Source organism: Brachyistius frenatus, unplaced genomic scaffold (assembly GCF_029030835.1).
Source record: "Brachyistius frenatus isolate BFR_SWC_R1_liver_20210118 unplaced genomic scaffold, ASM2903083v1 Contig_33, whole genome shotgun sequence".
Lineage (NCBI taxonomy): Eukaryota > Metazoa > Chordata > Actinopteri > Embiotocidae > Brachyistius > Brachyistius frenatus.
In genome coordinates, this window is record NW_027210632.1 from 18,563 (window position 1) to 33,288 (window position 14,726).

At 46.6% G+C, this 14,726-nt stretch overlaps 3 protein-coding genes across 4 annotated transcripts; 1 reads left to right on the forward strand and 2 right to left on the reverse strand.

The window, feature by feature from the left end:
* Positions 1 to 58: 58 nt before the first annotated feature.
* Positions 59 to 615, reverse strand: LOC138621889 (small lysine-rich protein 1). Its single transcript, XM_069700236.1, has 2 exons — positions 481 to 615; positions 59 to 393 (listed from the first exon to the last, which is right to left on the reverse strand). The coding sequence occupies exons 1-2, from the start codon at positions 481 to 483 to the stop codon at positions 148 to 150; spliced, it is 249 nt and encodes an 82-aa protein (XP_069556337.1). The 5' UTR covers positions 484 to 615; the 3' UTR covers positions 59 to 147.
* A 272-nt stretch (positions 616 to 887) lies between these two features.
* Positions 888 to 11,373, reverse strand: dhx57 (DEAH (Asp-Glu-Ala-Asp/His) box polypeptide 57). Of its 2 annotated transcripts, none has more exons than XM_069700200.1 (25): positions 11,313 to 11,373; positions 10,594 to 10,627; positions 10,301 to 10,490; positions 9,860 to 10,192; positions 9,555 to 9,755; positions 8,539 to 9,419; positions 8,259 to 8,443; positions 8,022 to 8,143; positions 7,242 to 7,437; positions 7,027 to 7,151; positions 6,745 to 6,878; positions 6,601 to 6,655; positions 6,296 to 6,510; positions 6,045 to 6,161; positions 5,858 to 5,954; positions 5,358 to 5,531; positions 4,448 to 4,648; positions 3,896 to 4,172; positions 3,597 to 3,692; positions 3,412 to 3,495; positions 3,140 to 3,277; positions 2,958 to 3,032; positions 2,725 to 2,859; positions 2,438 to 2,638; positions 888 to 1,795 (listed from the first exon to the last, which is right to left on the reverse strand). In XM_069700200.1, exons 3-25 carry the CDS (start codon positions 10,486 to 10,488, stop codon positions 1,652 to 1,654), a joined length of 4,374 nt encoding a protein of 1,457 aa, XP_069556301.1. In that variant the 5' UTR covers positions 10,489 to 10,490; positions 10,594 to 10,627; positions 11,313 to 11,373; the 3' UTR covers positions 888 to 1,651. The 2 variants fall into 2 exon arrangements, with proteins under 2 accessions (XP_069556301.1, XP_069556300.1); XM_069700199.1 differs by lacking the exon at positions 11,313 to 11,373 and adding an exon at positions 10,780 to 11,004.
* Positions 11,374 to 11,741: 368 nt separating this feature from the next.
* On the forward strand, positions 11,742 to 14,321 carry morn2 (MORN repeat containing 2). Its single transcript, XM_069700205.1, has 6 exons — positions 11,742 to 11,827; positions 11,952 to 11,984; positions 12,077 to 12,127; positions 12,205 to 12,311; positions 12,395 to 12,531; positions 12,974 to 14,321. Exons 1-6 carry the CDS (start codon positions 11,821 to 11,823, stop codon positions 13,074 to 13,076), a joined length of 438 nt encoding a protein of 145 aa, XP_069556306.1. The 5' UTR covers positions 11,742 to 11,820; the 3' UTR covers positions 13,077 to 14,321.
* The last annotated feature ends 405 nt before the right edge of the window (positions 14,322 to 14,726 follow it).

Sequence of the window (14,726 nt, forward strand, 5' to 3'; positions counted from 1 at the left end):
AATGTTATTGGCAAAGTTTTGTTTTAAACTCTTGTACTGGTTCTCGCTGTCAAACGTGGTTTACTTGGGCTGTCGTTCCAAACGCGTCCACCAGATGGCGCCACAGGAAGGCATTAAAATCTCATCCTAAACGAGGAAAGAACTCGTCTACTTTTTCTTATTGCGTTTTTTTCCCTTCTTCTTCTTCTTCTTCTTCTTTTTGGAATTCGGCCACCCGAAGCCTCTGAACTCCAGACAGTGTGCTGCATTGTGGGAAATGTAGTAGAGGTTCTCCATGGCTGCCGGGCTGAGGATGTCCACCTCTGTCTTGGGGGATTTGGCACACTTTTTTGGACTACCGGTTTTCTTGGAGGGTCGAGAACTGTGGGACATTGAGTTACTCGATTTGGTGGGCTAAAAAAAGAAAAGTGTTTTACTCATTTTATGTTTGGTCCCCCTAATTTGACTATTGAATCGATTTGATAATCTGCAATACTTTACCATCGTGACTGTCGTCAAGGTCACCTCCTGTAGGGTTTATTTACCCATCTGTAAAACCGGAGACATTCACCGATGAGAATGATCAAATAAACAGTTGATGAGAGTTGAACGTATGATTTAATAACTGGCTAGGACTTATGACGTGATTTCTGAAAACGGCCTGAAATGATCACAAATTTATAAATACTTACCAGTTCTTGACTTGGCACCGTTGTAAGTGGCAACCGAGTGGTTTCAGCTCAGACACAGATACCCCATTTGTTTGTCCTGTTGTCATAGAGATGGCGCAGACTCGGCTCTGGTGAATGGAGGGGTTGTCCCCTCCCACAAACCTTCTTAAAAAAAACCAGCCGGGCATTAAACACAGCTTCGCCGAGTAAGAACAAATCAAAGCCAGCAGACGCCCATCGTCACCATATTTTTATTTTTATTTTTATTTAGTAGTGCAGTGGAATTCATCGCTTGTTGTGACAACAGCTTTCAAATTCTTTGGCAACTCCTACTAAATCCTCCAGATTTTAAAAAAGCCCTTGCATTCACATTGTGAAAGTGTAGCTCTGACATCACTGTTACGTTTAAATACATTCAGTAAATAGTAGACGACTGAACACCATGCAGAAGCTCTTGGATCTCTCAATCATGCATTGCAAAGAAATATTCATGACCATTATAAGTGCACGGTCACTTTAATGTAAGAAATCCAATATGGACCCAAGAAACCTCTCAGTTGTGAGCAAAACACACAACCACCCCCCCCTCCCCCCCCCAAAAAAAGCACTCTGTACAAACCACGCGACATCAAATTCAACAACCGGCGTCCTGCACATACAGCAGTAGGATGGCGTCAAACGAAACCTTTTCTGTGGCTGCATTCTGGAAATATCAAAATAAGACTTCAGAAAGAACAAACATGCGATTCGCTCCAGCTACGACGGTGCCGGAGGTTTATTGATCACCTGCATAAAGCCGTTGTTGTTGTTTTTTTAAGGCAAAAATTTGCTTTGAAAAGCCTCTCGCGCAGCAGCAGAGCAGCAGCAGAGCAGCTCTGTGTAAATAGATACTGGTGGTAAGGTAGCAGGTGGCAGCAGGGCGGTGTGGTGATTTTCCTGCGATGATGTTTAAGTGCATTTAAAGCCCTTAAGGATGACAAGAAGAAGGGGGGGGGGGGGGGCTACTGCGTGGTGATGAGGTGGACGATCATGTGGATGATGCGGGAGCCGCGCGGGCAGCTGCACAGGTCCATGCTTGGGTTCCTGATTTTGTCCTCCAGCAGCTGGTCGAGCTCCCAGCGCAGCTCCTTCACAAGCTCAGCCACCTGAGTCGCACGCACACACACGCACGCACGCACGCACGCACGCACACACACACACACACACACACACACACACACACACACACACACACACACACACACACACACACACACACACACACAACAGTATTAATAACGTTATCGCACTTCATGTCTGCTGTTCTAAAAGGTGACGACAAGACAGATAAATGTTTGGGTGTGTGAATGTTAAATTTATCCCGTGTACATTTATACGTACGGTTATTTTATCTGGCTTTTAAAACGTAAAGACTGAAATCGATCAAATAATCAAATCGACTTACTCATCGTATTTGAATTGGCGTAAATCCTACCTCCCGTTTCTCCGGCTCTATTCACGTGAATCCAGGCGGATTTATGATTTATTACTTGTGGTTTTTATATGTGGCCGTGTGCCTGCTTTGTTTGGAGACCTTTTAAAAGCCTGTTAAACTTTCACAGCTTATTAAAACAACTTCACAAGCAGCTTGTAAATGTATTAGAGCATCGTCCCTCACCGAGGTCCGAGCCCTCGTGTTTATCATTGCACTGATATTTTGTAAAGGAAAAGGAAAAAAAAAAAAAAAAAAAAAAATCGGAACTTGTTCATGCAATTGCAAAAACATAAAACTCCGTTATCACTCTGACCTGATGTGAAGAAGCAGCAAACCGGATCCACCCATCATCCAGGGAGATGACAAACTCTCCTTTGTGCAGCTCCACGTTGATCTGACCGCCTCCGAACAGCACCAGCGTGTAGACCGACACCATGCTGCAGTCCCTGATGAACACCCGGCTCGTCTTCACCTTCTCGTGGTAAACCAGGTACGGGCTGTTGTAGTGGCGGACCTGAAGCGCAAAAAGCGGACACGGGGGGTTTATGTTTCTCGTTCTAGCCGCTGAAGTCGGGGCGCGTCGTCCCGTTGTCCTCTCACCGTGTAGTTGACAGACGACGGGTGCACGTGGACACAGCCGTCGCCCTTGGTCATGAAGCGGAGCTCGTTGGCTTTGGGTTGCATCTTCATCGCTCCTTTGCTGGTCTGCTTGTAATTCCCCTGAGGCGCTCGGACCTGCAGCGCCGGGGCAAACACAGGACCTTCAAGCACGAGACGGTTTACACTTCTCTTGTTTTTTGTTTTTGTTTATTCTGGCGACCATGAATATGCACCTGGACCACGTTGGGATAGAGGGCGGCGCACAGCATGGCGGACATCAGCCGGATGTTATCGGAGTTCAGGTTTGCCTGGGAAGGAAGATATAACATTTTAGGAGACGATTTCATTTCCTCCCGATTAAAGTTCGATCATTGCTCATCAGCGAGCACGTCGTTTGTGTTTTCGCGTCGGTCACCTCGGGCCCAGTAGCCTCCAGAACTCCATCGGTGCCCTTGGAGCACATGCGCTCGATAGTCCTGGCCCGCAGTCCCTCCCTGATGAAGCCGATGTCGGACAGCAGCTCGGCAAACTGTCTCTTCAGACTGGCGATCTCCTGCACGTTGAAGAAGGTGCACGGCTTGGGTACAAATAATTCTCACCAAAAGACCGTCTGAATGATGCCGAATTAGATTCGACTCGTGCTCAAACAATTGGACAAACGGGCTTCTTTAGACAGCGCTGGCTGACCTGTAAACCACGCCAAGACAGGAAGTTCTCTCTGCAGTAAAGGAAGCCGGCCTGGTTTCCATTCTTTGCAGCGCAGCACCATCCCTGATCCATCACGCACACACACACACACACACACACAAAAAACACGACATTCAAAAGCGAGGTCAACATTACGACAAATGAATTATAAGCACGGCCCGTACCTTATACGCCTGCAGCAAAGCTAGATGGTCACTATTGGCCACAGCAAAGGCCAGTTTCTTCTCATTGGCTTCGTCTCGCTTGTCCCATGGAGACACCTGGAAACACGCCACGAGCACAACGTCGTTTAGTAAAGAGTAATACGTGGGTTCTTCTCGGTTACAAGAGAAACACAAAGCTGAATTAGCTGGTTAAGAGACGGTGCTGTTAATGGATCTCCACACGGCTGTTGCATAAATTGCGGTGCGGATGCAGTGGGCGACACTGTGCGGCGTCTCGACGCCGATCAGCGGTTTCTTACAAACGGGGATTTGAAGGCCAGGCTGGCGGCGATGGTGAGCGCCGGGTCGAGGCAGCGGAAGATGGCGCCGAACAGCATGAGCTTTCCGATGCGCACGTCGACGGGCAGGCAGGCCAGGTGGTAGCCCAGCGGGGTCAGCTTCTCGTCGGCGGTCAGAGCTCCCAGGTCCTGCAGGCGCTGCTTGGCTGCGTCCAGGCTCCCCGCGGCCGGGGGCTCGATGAGCCGAGAGAAGACCGACTCCAGCGTCCGCTCCGAGAACACGTCCAGGATCTTGATTCTGTCCCGAGAGACGGGAAATATAAAACAGGCACACGTCTCGCATTTCCCCCCCCCCCCCCCCTCCGAAATCCCAGCGTGGTCCTGCCCCGCGAGGGAGAGAACCCTCCCCCCCTCCCCCCTCTGTTGACATTTTGACCGGCGGTAAACCCGTGTCCCCTCCGCTCTCAAACACGAACCCCAACAGCGATGTCATACATCAACCCGTATCATTTGAATTTAGAGCGACAACGGAGCGACCCGGCAGCGTGCGGAGGGGCAAACAGATGGACGTACCGGAGGCAGAGCTGCTCCAGAGGCACTCTCTGGATCTCGGGCAGCTGTTGCTCAGCCAGCTGGTGTTGGAAGCAGTGGCTGGTGAAGAGGTGGAAGCAGACGCCCGAGGCCACACGACCCGCTCGACCCTTCCTCTGCAGCGCGTTGGCCCGAGAAACCCACGAATCCTCCAGGCTCTCCATGCTCTTGGATGCGTCATACCTACAAAAAAAAAATACAAACAAAACAGACTTGCAAAATGTGGATGCCGACATCCAAAAAAGTACGACTTCAGTAGATCTAAAGATAGCAGAAAGCCGTTTCGTTTTCCGCTGTCTTGATTCCCACCAAATGTTTTCAGAAAATGAACATCGTGACCTCATTGCATCAAAACATCTTTCGGAATAATCGATGTAAGAATCCCAAGTTTTCCGGGATGGCGCAGAAAAGGTATTGTACGTTCCGGAGATCTGGTTCTAAATAACGCCGTGGCATCATTTAAGCAAATATAATTCAGTCTAACCGAGTCAGATTTCCTCAGGTCTCTACCAGCCAGGCACTCTGTCCTCTCGCAGTGACCCAGTTCTTTCACGCGTTTCTCCCTTTACGTCCATCTCACGAAAGGCTTCTCTCAGCCCTCTATGGCATGGCGGTGGGCCCAAAGCGTGTCGCCATGGAGAGGCTCAAATCATCGCGAGAGGAAGACTTAAGCCGGTCTCTATCAGAAGATACCTGAGCTTGTGAATTCAACCTGTCTGTGTGCTCAGACATATATATATATATATATCATATATACTGTATATTCTTTGTACTGTTTGATTTTGTTGATCTTTTATTTCAAAAAGAAGACTAGAAATTTACACAAATATCTCTCTCTCTATCTATATCTATATATTTTTATGTATACACACACGCATTTAATATCGATTACCTTTTCTCCTTCATCTTGCCGGAGTCAATGACATAAACTACGTCGTCGATGGTTACCGAGGTCTCGGCGATGTTGGTGGAGATGATGATCTTCGTGACGCCCTCCGGAGGCCGGCTGAAAACAGCTTGCTGGTCCTCATTGGATAACGTCGAGTGGAGTGGGTACACCACACACCTGATGTGGGCGACGCACACTTGCAGTTGGCGTTTGACAAATAAATGGTGGGCAGTTGCCCTGCTTCACCACACAGATCACCCACATCTAAATATCTTTGTTCTGATATGAAAATTCATTTTCTACGTGATTTCGCACCCAAAATCTTTGAATGAAACTGAGAATTCAGCTACAGAAGAATCCCGTGTTTACATTAATCAGTTTTTTTTTTTTTAAGGACATGAGAATGTTCCTCCAAAAATGTAGCAAACAAAAACAAAACCACGAGACATGACATTTAGTTCAATACCAACAATAATAACAACTTGTGACACACACACACAGACCTGGATGCGCCCCTATTGTTGAACATCCTGTTAGACTGGAGCTGTTCGTAAAGCATCTTGATCTCAGCGAGGCCCGGCAAAAACACCAGCACTGCACCTACACACAGAACCACAACGGTACATCAACACAGCAAACAAACAGCCTGGATTCAACTCGACTGGACTGAGTTTCCGCGGTGGCTCTTACCGAGTGGGTAGTTGTGTTTTCCGTCGACTATCCACTCCAGCAGGTTCTCCACCAGGTCCATGTTGATCTTGTCCAGGTCCATTGCAGACATGGTTTTAAGCACGGACTTCTTAGTGTCTGCACCAGCAAAACAGAATTGCATATTTATGTAACCGATAGGCAGCGGCCGTTAATAATGACTGAAGCTCGGGAGGTCCAGTTTCAGGCGCACGACATCACATCAGCTCAGCTTATACTACTTCTGAACTCACCTTTGTATCTGACCGTGAGGTCCTGCAGGCTGAGCTGCTGGTCCGGGATCGAGTCTTTGACAAAGTCCTTCTTGGATAAAGACATGAAGTTCCAGACGTCTTCACTCAAGTCATCCACCGCGTCCCGCAGGTCTGCTTTCCCTCCTCGCCCACTTGTAGAAAATGAACTTTGTTTCCCTGAGCGCATGTAAGGGCTGCCATCCTCAATGACATACCTGCAGAAATAATGATGACAGAAAAGTGGATGGAGATGCGTGTATAAAAAAAAAAAAAAAATGTAAATAGTCCCGAGAGGATGAACTTACTTGGATTTACTAATAGCATCTTCAAGAAAAAACTGGTCAACGGGGAAGGTACGCCCTGGAACAAGAGAAAAAAATAAATGGAGTTACTGTAGGAGGTGTAGGTACAATATCATTGACAGATTGTGTGCACAGCAGATTGCTTACCTGGTATGTGCACGGCAGGACAGTTGTAGAAATACTCGGAGAAGAGGTTGGCATTAAGGGTGGCACTCATCAGAATAACCTTCAGGTCTGGCCTTTGTATGATCAAGTCCTTGAGCACTAACAGCAGGAAGTCACTGAAAGCAACCAAACAGAAAGACGGTGACCAACAAATCAGCAACAAAGAAGAAGTAGTTTGTCAAAAGCCAACGTGTGACTAAATCACAAAAGCTATGAAGCGGCAGCTTTCAACGTGCGGTGAAGAGCACGATCGCACGCGCTCACCTCTCCTCCGTCCGCTCGTGCACCTCATCCACGATGACGTGCGTGACATCTCGGAGTTCTGCCTCGCCCTCCAGCCGCCGCAGCAACACGCCTGTGGTGCAGTACAGCAGCCTGGTGGCGGACGTCTGACAAACAGAAGCCATTAGACCCAGTGAATGAAAGGATTACTGTACACTGCACGTGTGCGTGCGTGCGTGCGCTGACTGTATCCTCACCCTGACAGTCTCCAGGCGGATCTGGTAGCCCACCGAGTTGCCCAAACACTCGGCACGCTCCTCCGCCACTCTCTGAGCCACAGAGATGGCGGAGATGCGGCGCGGCTGGGTACAGATGATGTTGGCAACCTGATCCGCGGGGCCACTTAGAGAGGCATCCAGAATGAACTGAGGAATCTGAGTGGTCTTACCACACCTGCGGGGAAGTTACAGGGGATGCACGTTAAACAGAATCACAAGCAGGAATAAGTAGAGAAAAAAAAAAAAAAACACAGCAGTGTTTTGTGGATTTTTAAAAATCCATTCTTATTTGTATTTTTTTTAAATTTTTTATATCTAATGAATATTTACTCACTTACCTACTAATTACAGACCTCTATGATATTTGTAGTTCTTTTTAAACATGTCTTTTAACATATTTGGCTTTTTATTGATGAGAAAGCCAAACGGCAGCAACACAACACAACAGAGCATAACGTTAAAGTGTCAACTTTACTTAAATAAAGTCATGTTTTCAGAATCTTCATATCACCGGGGTATAAAAAGAACATTTAATCACTTTATTTTCAATTCGCGGGAAAGTACTGACAACCATAAAGTAGCATCAGTCAGGTGCTAGTGTGCAGTATGAAGCCACTTTGATCTTTATCACAGTTTTCCATCCTACAAAACATCATGCTTTGTTAGTGTCCATTTCTGGGCTCCTTTCATCTTTCCATAAATCAAACCATTTTTTTTTTTTTATCAAATACCTGCCAATGTTGTATCTGTGTGACTTACCCAGTCATCCCACTGACCACCAGCACCTGACACTGGTCCAACATGTCGAGGATCTTCACTTTATCTTGCCAAGCCGGGAGGTTCTTCCTCTGCTCCAGCATGGACCTGAAGCGTCTGGACGACTGGATCGACAGAAGATTGGAAATGTGTTCAAACACGCGCATTGTGCTGAAGAGCATGTAGACGAAGATAACACAAAGACAAGATGCCGTATTTTTTTCCCCCCGTCATTTCCACCTGTTTCCTCTGGAACTCTCGGCACAGCTTGCCGTTTTCTTGCAGCAGGTTGCCGATCTTCTGATTGTGCTTATGGACCATCTTCTTCCTCAGATTGACGTAACTCTCGTTCTCGACTGGAACAGCCTGGTCTTCCTCGTCCTCGTCCCTCTCATCCAGCTCCTCTGCGTCTACTGCCTCTTTCGCTTAATTGAAAAACGAACAGATTCCAACACAAACGATTCTGAGCTCCACTCAAGAGACAATACAAGGTACAACTGGAAGTATCTAGTTGACTTACAGTCCATGGGTCTCTGGTTGCTCCTGGTCCTCCTGCTGTTTGTGTGATTACTAGTGCTCTCCTCAGAGGCAGTGCTCCTCACACTCTTACTCTTTGCTACGGCAAGAGAGGGCGGAGGAAGCGTCACAACAGGCGGCGGTGTGCTGTATTTGTGATGACTGACAGCCAACAGTTCCTTCATGGTGCTCTCATCCTCACATAAGGTTGTCAGAGTGTAAACAACAGGTTCGCTGCTCTTAGCCGCAGCCAGCGCTTCTCCAAATAGTCTCTCGGTGACGCTGAGCCTCCCCGTGGCTCCGACGGACTCGTCATTGGTGCTGAAGGCGACGACCGGTGCCTGAAATGGGTAGCGGTTTCCTTTGGGGAAACGCACCTCTAGTTCATACTCAGGAGGAGAGTAGCTGCTGAAGCCGGGCTGGCTCGGGCCGTCCAGGTCTGAGGAACCAGCCACAGACCTCCCTTTAGTGGGGAATTCGTGTTTGAACTTACATTTGTCTCCAAACCGGCAGCCCTGACCTTTCATATAGAATTTGCAGACGTCACGCATGTTTACAGCTCCCCCTCCCTTTCGACTTCCAGCCTCTCTTCCATTTTTGGCAGCTTTGTCTGAGAGGAACGACAGGTCCAGGGTGACTGTCCAGACTGCATTGGCGATGCGCTCATTGAAGCGCTCGCCGTAAATGGCAGTGAGGGCCAGAGCTTCCTCCTGCCTCTGGCTCAAGCACTCATCCATCGGCACCCCACCGAGGCCTTCGGGGGAAACAGCTTTCTGGCCGTAGCGCTCACTGAACACCTGGTGGAGGAGTTGCTCTAAAGTTGCCCCTAACTCGCCTCCCCCAGACTCCAGCGCCTGTTTGCTGCGCTCCCGGTCAAAACCATACCTGGACAGGGGAAAGATGAGAAGATAAAGAGATAAGAATACAAAGTAAATATGCACCAAACCTATTTTTCAGGTTATCAGAATAAAACGTAATTCTGTTCAGATATCAGAAATAAAATAGAAGACGGAACATCACCTGCAGAGTTTTCCTATAGCGAATAAGGAGATAACAGGTTCTGGGGTGGGCCGCTCATCGTCAGACTCTGGGTCATATGCTGGGCTCTCTGCTCTCTCTACAGGCTCATCGTTAGTGGCCCAAAACTGGCCTTCGTCACGGTGATCCAATTCATCAAACTCCTCCTCCTCCTCTCCCCCAGAATAATCTGAACCAGATACACTGAAGCAGAGAGAGTGGCATAAGTTTATTTCCGAGGTTTCCAATTAGTTTTGCGCAACAATGAATTAAGGGATGTAGCCTGTTCAATGTTTATTAGTTCTTACTCGTAGGGCTCATCAAAGTCCTGCGTCTGGAGATCCCGCAGCAGCTCCTTCAGTTGTTCTTGGTTTTCATTAGTCATGAAGATCCTCTGCAAGGGCATGTTGCTCGCTTCCGGCCTGATGCCGTCCCCTGGTTTGGGGCACACCCTGGTACTCGCCAGGGATCGTGGGAGAGCCTTACCGCTGCTTTTCCCGTTCCTTCCACTGTCTCTGTCTCGATCCCGGTCTCGATCCCGGTCTCGATCCCTACCTCCCCCCCTTCCCCGACCACTATCCCTACCACCGGCATGGCCACCTCCTCCACCTCCACCACCACCACCTCGTCCTCTACCAGGTCTGCAGACAAAGTGAGAGAACAGATGAGATGAAGGTGAAGGACACAAAAAAAAAAAAAAAGGAAACCAGCAGAAAATGAGAACGAGAGATGGATACTATTTCTTTCACCTGCTGGAACGAGGGAGGGGTGCAAAATCCACGCTGAAATCATCACCGTCATCCCAGAGACCAGCTCCTCCTTTCCGACTTCCACCACCTCCTCGACCTCCGCCTCCGCCTCGACCTCCGCCTCCTCTCGGCTTGTTAAATCTCCCCCCTCCTCTATTCGGCTTCCCTCCTCTTTTCCTCGCATTCATCTCTGCCACAAAAAAAAAACAACACACACACACGAGCAGCTTCAATTCAGTTCAGCCTTAAAAGTCTCACTTTGCTTTAAAACACAACAGCAAAACATGCCTCACCTTCAATTAGCGTCCCATCACAGCGGCAAACAATCTGTGAAGAAGAGACACAAAACGCAGTTTGAATGAATCCGCACAGCCTTTGGGAGCCAGAGAGACAGAGACACAGAGACAGAGGGACAGGGACAGACGAGAGAGACAGAGCTGCTCGTTGCGGATCCGGGGAGGAGCAGGCGGCCACTGTACCGTGTATCCACCGGAGAGCAGCACGGACTCGCACATCCCTTGTGGGATGCGGCTTGTTGTGGCACTTTTAGTTCAAGTGCGAGAGCAGCGAGATGGTGGCTGACACACGGCGCTGCTGGCCACAATTATGCAATCAAAACTGAACACGCAGGCTAACAGCCCATCCCGGGGCGACGGACGTTTAACTGCACGGCACGCAGGCAGGAGAGGAAGAGGAAGAGGAGGAGGAGGGTATTATTATTATTATTATTAAGCAAAGCGCAAAAGAGCAGGACATGAGTCAAGACTGCAAAAAAATAAAAAATAAGTAGAAGTTCCGGGATGTCCGTCGGGGCTCAGCTAACAGGCTAACCGAGGAGCCGCATCACTTCTCCGGCTGTCAGAAAGCGAAGTAAACTGGGAAGCTTCCGAAAGAGTCGAAGTCAAAGAGGTTGGAGTGCTTAAGAATGGCCTGAAGTACAGATTTGTGTAAAAAGGGATGAATGACAAACGGACTTGCAAAAACTAAACTTTAATAACAAGTGTGGACGAACCTGTGGAAGCTCCTCTAAACGCCGGCAGCCTGCAGGACGCTCATTGGTCGAAGCGCCGGGTTCAAAGTTTTGTTTCCGGTTCACGCTTTGCGACTAAAATTGCATTCGTACCTTTTTTTTTTTATTATTTATTTATTTATTTTATTTTTTTCCCTCCCGAAACAATACCATTTATTATTTCATCTTTTGTCATTCGACTACATTGAAGTCGAAAGACTGAAGTAAATCACAGTTTTATGGATAATGTGTTTGAATATTTAAAAAAAAACTACGGTAACCACGGTAACGGCGGTTTGCATCGCGCTCCCAGCACGACAGTCACCGCCTACAGTCAAGGACGGGTTCTTTTATTTATTTTGTAGGGCGATTAAAGTGAATAAATACAGTGCATTGTAAGCGTTGTGTCATTTTCACAACTTTTTAATTACTTGCTGGACTTTTCACATCGTTTGTAGAACAGAAGTCGCTACTGACAACCATCTGGCAGAAGTGGGAAAGCTGTCACAGGATGTCTGGTGGGGTGATTATGGAGATCCAGCACACACACACACACACACACACACACACACAAGTCCTTCTGTGTTTGCTATCTATTTTCTCATTTTTTTTTTGGTATGATTTTCACTTTTTTTTTTTTAGACAAGAAAGAAGGAGATTCATTGAACAGAAATGGTAAATACTCACATTTCATGTGTGCACAACTTTGCATATTCGTGTGACAAGCAGAGGTCGTTTGAAGCAGAGGCGTCTTTGTTTGTTGACAGGGAAAGTTCCTGTGAAGGTCTGCTACATCTTCCCAAACGGGGACAAATATGGTGAGTGACGGCCGGGGATGTACAGTTTTAACACCTTTTACCAGTTGCATAAACATCCGCCGTCAACTTCTCCACAGAGGGGGAGTGCAGCAGGTCTGAATGTGGAGCGATGGTGAGGAGTGGTACTGGTAAACACACCTCGGCGAGCGGTGTCGTATACAGCGGAGAGTGGAATGAGGACAAAGTACGTATCCGCTTGTGTGCAGACTTCTCAGTTACGTCCTCTTAACGTCTGTGGCTGAAGACTTTTGTGTGGCCGTCTCGCAGATGCACGGCAGAGGGATCCTGCAGCATCCCTCCGGAGCCCTATATAAAGGAGAATTCAAAGACAACATGTACCACGGCACAGGAATATACACCTTCCCGGACAGAACGGTGTATAAAGGTCACTTCCACAAGAACAGGTAAAAAAAACAACAACAAAAAAAGAAGCTTTCTCATTATTTCGGCATTTATTGTGTCGTTTCTTTCAAACGATGACATTGGTTGGCTGCGGCCTTAGTAATGTACAGTTGTTCAGGTCTGCGTACTTTTATTACCAGAATACAACCTCACCAAAAGCAGCTGGTGGTTTGGTCCACCGTTATGTGACATATTCCAACTTTAATTTACTGCAAAAACTTATGATAGCACTTGTATCATTTGTGGCAGTATAATATGTAAACAGTGTTTTGTATATTAACCATCTGAAACCCCGACGTTCCCGATATTCCTTTTATATCCACCTTTCAAGCAGATATCCTTCTGGGAGACCTTAAACTTTAAATTTCTTTCTTTTGATTTATATTCTGGCTGCCCAATTGCACAAAATATAACATTTTAGCCATCTTACCTGGTGTGTTCCAGGTTGGATGGCGATGGGATCTTCATCGACTCCCAGGGACGGATTTGGACGGGGGAGTTCCACAGCAAAGCAGCGCTTGGCCTCAAAATGCAGCACGATATTTAGGCAACGCAAGCATCGGTGCACTGCAGTGTAAAAAACAAGTTTGTTCCACATTAATATTTCACTGCATTACAAAAAATACTCACATGTACTGTTCATTTTGTACATGTAATAACTGTATTTAAAAGCTGAGCCGTGTTTCTGCACGTGTATCTACACACGGGTAAATATCTGTACGATCAGCGAGTCATGCCTCCTACAGAAAGTCACTCAGTGTCTCCATGTGTGAGCTTCATTTCACTCAGGAAATATCACACAAAGCTTCATTTTTATTTCCTGGCCTTTTGTCACTCTGCTTTCATGTAGCTGTAGGAGTCCTTAAACCTACTCCAGGAATATTAGTGGCAAGTTTTCTGCATTTATTCTAACTCTACTTTATTTCTGACAAAAAGAAATACACTCACTTCTTCCCGATTATACTAGTGTCTTATTATCTGTGAAGGTGAAGCACAGGGGTGGGTTTTACATCACCCCAACACCAGCCAATCACAGAGGGGGCACACCCTCACGTCCCCATCCAACCTGCTACAACATTGGCCCGGGGAAGTGTGCGATATGATGCGAATGTGTGGTCAGTTTGACCTTCAGTGTTTCCGTAGAACGAGTCGAGACGCAAGCTCACAAACAATAGGAGGAGTCCACCATTCTTTAATAAGCAACTCTGATATTGTAATCTGTCACTCTATTGTATAATGCCTCTATGGATCTGTAATTGCACATACCCCTGAACAATTTCAGTATTGAGTATTAACTGTGTCGCGTACAGATATGGAAATGTGAGTAACAAAAACACATATATACCATAGTAACATCCATACAATGCTTAACACTTCTGGTAAAATAGCGTCCCAGATACAAGAAACAACAATTTTCAGTGATTGTACAATTATCAGGTAGAAAACAACATTTTTGTATTGCAAACCTTCAGAAGTGATATGAATGCAAAACAATAAACGCAGGAAATGGCACCCAAATTTGGCACAAGATTAAAAAAAAAAAAATACATCAACTTGAAATGCAACTGACACAACTACAAACTCACCATGAGTTATTGTGATGATACACAGTCTATTCAGTGAAAGTTTAGTGATTCAGGTGTTATTTTAGTATTTGAATGTGGCGATAAATGTGCATTATTCACTACAGGTAGTTGAGCTAGACAATGGCAAGGAAGCTTTTGAAACTCTTGCAATATATTATCTCCATAAACCTGAGAATCTATAAAGTGTACAATATTTTTTTTTTTTTTTTTTTTTAAAGATATGACCATCTGGAAGAAGAAAAAATAAAATACAATCCCTTGTGATGCAGAACGCTGTGACTTTAAGAGGAAAAATACATTTCTAATTCTGCTCATTAGGCAAGAAACTAGCCATTTAAAATGTCATTTAAAATGTGGACACAGAACACAACAGTGGTCATGCACGTTTCTACAGAGAAGCACAAGGCCGAGTGTCAAAATGATCAGTCTATACACAGTTGACACATTTTGGCTCTTGACCGCTTGAAGAGAATAGATAACAATCTGAACCGTGAGCAAGAATTACACCAAAAAAAAGAAAAAAGAAAAAAAAAAGCCCGACCATGCTGTGTGTCCTCTGTGCTTTTTTTTTGTGTGCTCAGACATTTCCAGGAACCACTTCAGAGCTCCCG

Excerpts from the sequence above, each read along its gene's own strand:
- dhx57 (XM_069700199.1), bottom strand. The coding sequence starts at position 10,815 with ATGTGCGAGTCCGTGCTGCTCTCCGGTGGATACACG. Across the intron at positions 8,444-8,538 it reads CAACCAGAGACCCATGGACT|CGAAAGAGGCAGTAGACGCA; the intron begins GTAAGTCAACTA and ends TTTTCAATTAAG. Across the intron at positions 3,693-3,895 it reads TGGCCTTCAAATCCCCGTTT|GTGTCTCCATGGGACAAGCG; the intron begins GTAAGAAACCGC and ends GCGTGTTTCCAG.
- morn2 (XM_069700205.1), top strand. Across the intron at positions 12,128-12,204 it reads CCCAAACGGGGACAAATATG|AGGGGGAGTGCAGCAGGTCT; the intron begins GTGAGTGACGGC and ends ACTTCTCCACAG. Across the intron at positions 12,532-12,973 it reads GGTCACTTCCACAAGAACAG|GTTGGATGGCGATGGGATCT; the intron begins GTAAAAAAAACA and ends GGTGTGTTCCAG.